The sequence below is a fragment of the Thamnophis sirtalis genome, unplaced genomic scaffold (assembly GCF_051295495.1).
Source record: "Thamnophis sirtalis isolate CommonGarterSnake01/CBP01778 unplaced genomic scaffold, rThaSir2_p1.2 scaffold_2, whole genome shotgun sequence".
Taxonomy (NCBI): Eukaryota; Metazoa; Chordata; class Lepidosauria; order Squamata; family Natricidae; genus Thamnophis; species Thamnophis sirtalis.
In genome coordinates, this window is record NW_028261382.1 from 102912193 (window position 1) to 102916462 (window position 4270).

Genomic DNA, 4270 nt, shown 5'->3' on the forward strand with positions numbered 1-4270 from the left:
AAATATCTCACTTAGCGACATAAATGTTGGGGTCGACTGTGGTCGTAAGTCGAGGACTACCAGCATATACCATTCTATAAGAGTAAAAAGCCGAGGTTTTATGTTATTAGCTTAATCTACTGCGCCCAAAGGAATCAGGAATAAATTCGTATTATTTCCTCTTCCCTCCCTTATTCTCTCATTATTTGCTTTTGTGGTTTTGTATTTTATATTATATTTTGATGACCTCATAAAGTTTTGAAACCAGGAAGAGAAAAACAATATCTCCATAGATTGCCGATAGACCAGTGGCTAAGACGCTGAGCTTGTCCATCAGAAAGGTCGGCGGTTCGGTGGTTCGAATCCCTAGTACAGGTCTCCTGCGTGAGCAGGGGGTTGGACTAGATGACCTCCAAGGTCCCTTCCGACTCTGTTACTGTTTAAGAGAAACTCAAGGCTCTAGGAATCTGTTTGTAGAGTAGCTAAGTTTGCAACTTACCTGGGAGTAAACACCTGGAGTCCTATTAAATCAACTGGCAACAGATTTGATTTTCTGCAAATCACCCTGGTTGAGGTCACTCCATAATCTTAACTGGGTTAACTTTAGGGTGAATCCCCGTTTCCCATTATTAAAACGTATCATAAATAGAATTCACTCTTCCCTTTCTCCAATGTATTTGCATAGTATATTCTAAAGGGCATTCTTTACAATCCTACACATTGATTTTCTATGAATTTGATCCCAGGGGTCGGTTCAATCAACCAATCAATCAGAATAGAGCTGGAAAGGACCTTGGAGGTCTTCTAGTCCAACCCCTTGCTCAAGCAGGAGACCCTATGCCATTTCAATCAGAATAGAGCTGGAAGGGACCTTGGAGGTCTTCTAGTCCAGCCCCCTGCTCAAGCAGAAGACCAATGCCATTTCAATCAGAATAGAGCTGGAAGGGACCTTGGAGGTCTTCTAGTCCAGCCCCCTGCTCAAGCAGGAGACCCTATGCCATTTCAATCAGAATAGAGCTGGAAGGGACCTTGGAGGTCTTCTAGTCCACCCCCCTGCTCAAGGAAGAGACCCTCTACCATTTCAGACAAATGCCTGTCCAGTCTCTTCTTAAAAGCCTCCAGCGATGGAGTTGCAACCACGACTTCTGGTGGCAAGTTGTTCCATTGGTTAATTGTCCTCACTGTTAGGAAGTTTCTCCTTAACTGCAGGTTGGTTCTCTCCTTGATTTATTTCCATCCATTGTTTCTTGTCCTGCTTTTTGGTGCTTTGGAAAATAAGTCCCCCCCCCTCTTCTTTGCAACAGCCTCTCAAATACTACAATATTGCTACCATGTGCCCTCCAGTCCTTTTTTCCTCTCTCTAGACTGTCCATGCCCAAATCCTGCAACTCTTCTTCATATGCTTTAGTCTCCAGGCCCTTAATCATTTCAGTTGCTTAGTTATAACGCTTCAGCCAAGAGAGATTTGTGTTCTTTACCCACAAATATCTAACCCATTTTCCTTGCAAAAGTTTGCAGCAAAATAACTAAATTGCCATGTCTGTATTTCTATACATTGGCGTTATTAGGAGCCAAGGTGGCGCAGTGGTTAAAATGCAGCACTGCAGGCTACTGCTAGATCAGCAGGTCAGCGGTTCAAATCTCACCGGCTCAGGGTTGACTCAGCCTTCCATCCTTCCGAGGTGGGTAAAATGAGGACCCAGATTGTTGGGGGCAATATGCTGACTCTCTGTAAACCGCTTAGAGAGGCCTGAAGGCCTATGAAGCGGTATATAAGTCTACTGCTATTGCTATTGCTATTGCTATTAACCGATTGGGAATCAGTTAACTTCGCCAATCTCCTGCACGCTAGTTGCAAAGTTCTAAATGAAGTCCTTAAGCACCCCCACTACTTCTTCTTCTTCCATTCCATTCTGTGTTTATTGTTCTGTTTTTGTTTTGTTCCGTTCTGTTCCATTCCTTCTATTATAATTGAGGAGTGCAAACCTTTAATAAACCGAAGGGATGGGAGTGATTAAGCCTGCTTAATCCTCATGCCCTGTAAGAAGTAAATCAAGATGTTTCACACCACATCTTTTGGGGAACACGTTGCAAAACAAGATAGAGGAATTGGGTAGGTCTAATCTAGTGAAGAGAAGGACCAGGGGAAACATGATAGCAGTCTTCCGATATTTGAGGGGCTGCCCCAAAGAAGAGGGAGTCAAGCTATTCTCCAAAGCAGCTAAGGACAAAACGAGAAGAAACAGATGGAAACTAATCAAGGAGAGAAGCAACTTGGAGTTGAGGAGGAAATTCCTGAGTGAGGATAATTGATCAGTGGAATGATTTGCCTCTCGGAGATGTGGGTGCTTCATCAATGGAGGTTTTTGAGAAGAGATTGGACAGCTGTTTGTCTGAAATGGTCCTCCTTGTCCTTCTCCACCACCACCACCACCTCCTCCTCCTCTTCATCATCTTCTTCTTCCCCTCCTCTTCATCCTCTCTGTCCCCTCCCTTCCTTCCTTCCTTCCTTCCTTCCTTCCTTCCTTCCTTCCTTCCTTCTTCTTCTTCTTCCCCTCCTCCTCGTCCTCTCTGTCTTTGAGAAGAGATTGGACAGCTGTTTGTCTGAAATGCTCCTCCTTCTCCACCACCACCACCTCCTCCTCCTCTTCATCATCTTCCCCTCCTCTTCATCCTCTCTGTCCCCTTCCTTCCTTCCTTCCTTCCTTCCTTCCTTCCTTCCTTCTTCTTCTTCCCCTCCTCCTCGTCCTCTCTGTCTTTGAGAAGAGATTGGACAGCTGTTTGTCTGAAATGGTCCTCCTTGTCCTTCTCCACCACCACCACCTCCTCCTCTTCATCATCTTCTTCTTCCCCTCCTCTTCATCCTCTCTGTCCCCTTCCTTCCTTCCTTCCCTCCTTCCTTCCTTCCTTCCTTCCTTCCTTCCTTCCTTCCTTCTTCTTCTTCCCCTCCTCCTCGTCCTCTCTGTCTTTGAGAAGAGATTGGACAGCTGTTTGTCTGAAATGGTCCTCCTTGTCCTTCTCCACCACCACCACCTCCTCCTCCTCCTCTTCATCATCTTCTTCTTCCCCTCCTCTTCATCCTCTCTGTCCCCTTCCTTCCTTCCTTCCTTCCTTCCTTCCTTCCTTCCTTCCTTCCTTCCTTCCTTCCTTCCTTCTTCTTCTTCCCCTCCTCCTCGTCCTCTCTGTCTTTGAGAAGAGATTGGACAGCTGTTTGTCTGAAATGGTCCTCCTTGTCCTTCTCCACCACCACCACCTCCTCCTCCTCTTCATCATCTTCTTCTTCCCCTCCTCTTCATCCTCTCTGTCCCCTTCCTTCCTTCCTTCCTTCCTTCCTTCCTTCCTTCCTTCCTTCTCTCTACCAGCATCAACTAGCTCCTACCGTACAAAGGCTACTTCTGAGGAACCACAAGACATTTTTTTCTCACCCTATGAAAAAGAAACCTGAGCACCCTTGCCGAAGATTCAGTGCCTCTTCTTTTTACATTGCCCAAATATTTCTCAACAAAAGTTTGACCTTACCAAGGTCTGCAGATGCTGCAAAAACCAGCCAGGTAGCCAGATATACTTTCATCACGGCACAGAAAACGTTCACACACCCGCAGACCTTCTGTGGTTGAGCTCAGCACAGCAATGAAGGAGAACAGGTTTGCTCAGTTAGCAAAAAAAGTGATCTCCCTTGGACGCAGCTCCACCTCTTATCTTCTCCTCCCACTTCTCTGTTCTCCAAGGGAAGAAGGCTCAAGAGGAACCAAGGAGAAGAAAAGAGTTGGGTCAACAAAGCTCGGACCAGAATGGATACGAACTTTGATCTTCAAGCTTGGTGAGAAGGTCCTTGGTTGAGAACCATGTTGATAGACCCATTAATTGTAGTGGGGTATTTTTTTTTTATATGGAGAAATGGGCAAAATACAACCAAGTAGACTGAAAACTCAATTGAGTTGGATCTTCCCGTTCTTTGGATGTCTTCAAGGAGATTATTTCCATTACCTTTTCTAGACCAGTTCTCGAATAAAGCTCACCTGTCTGGAATCCACACTGTATACAATTGAGCGAGTCCAGAGGTATTTCACGAGAAGGGTCCTCCACTCCTCTGCTCACAACAGAATCCCTTATGCCACCACGTTCGAAATTTTGGGCTTGGACAACCTAGAACTATAGTCTGACCTAAGTGTAGTACACAAAATTATCTGCTACAACGTCCTACCTGTCAATGACTTCTTCAGCTTCAACCACAATAAGGAGGAGTGGAGGTTTTTAAGGCGAGATTGGACAACTGTTGGTCTGAAATGGG

The 4270-nt window shown here is 45.4% G+C and overlaps 1 protein-coding gene across 1 annotated transcript in view; it reads right to left on the reverse strand.

The window, feature by feature from the left end:
- The window catches only part of LOC148049069 (ly6/PLAUR domain-containing protein 2-like), a 7631-nt gene extending 4035 nt beyond the window's left edge, over window positions 1–3596 (reverse strand). The window contains exon 1 of the mRNA XM_087703814.1: window positions 3499–3596. Within this exon, the coding sequence (XP_087559940.1) occupies window positions 3499–3550 (52 nt within the window). The 5' untranslated portion in view covers window positions 3551–3596. The remainder of the gene's footprint in view (window positions 1–3498) is intronic.
- Between the last annotated feature and the right edge of the window lie 674 nt (window positions 3597–4270).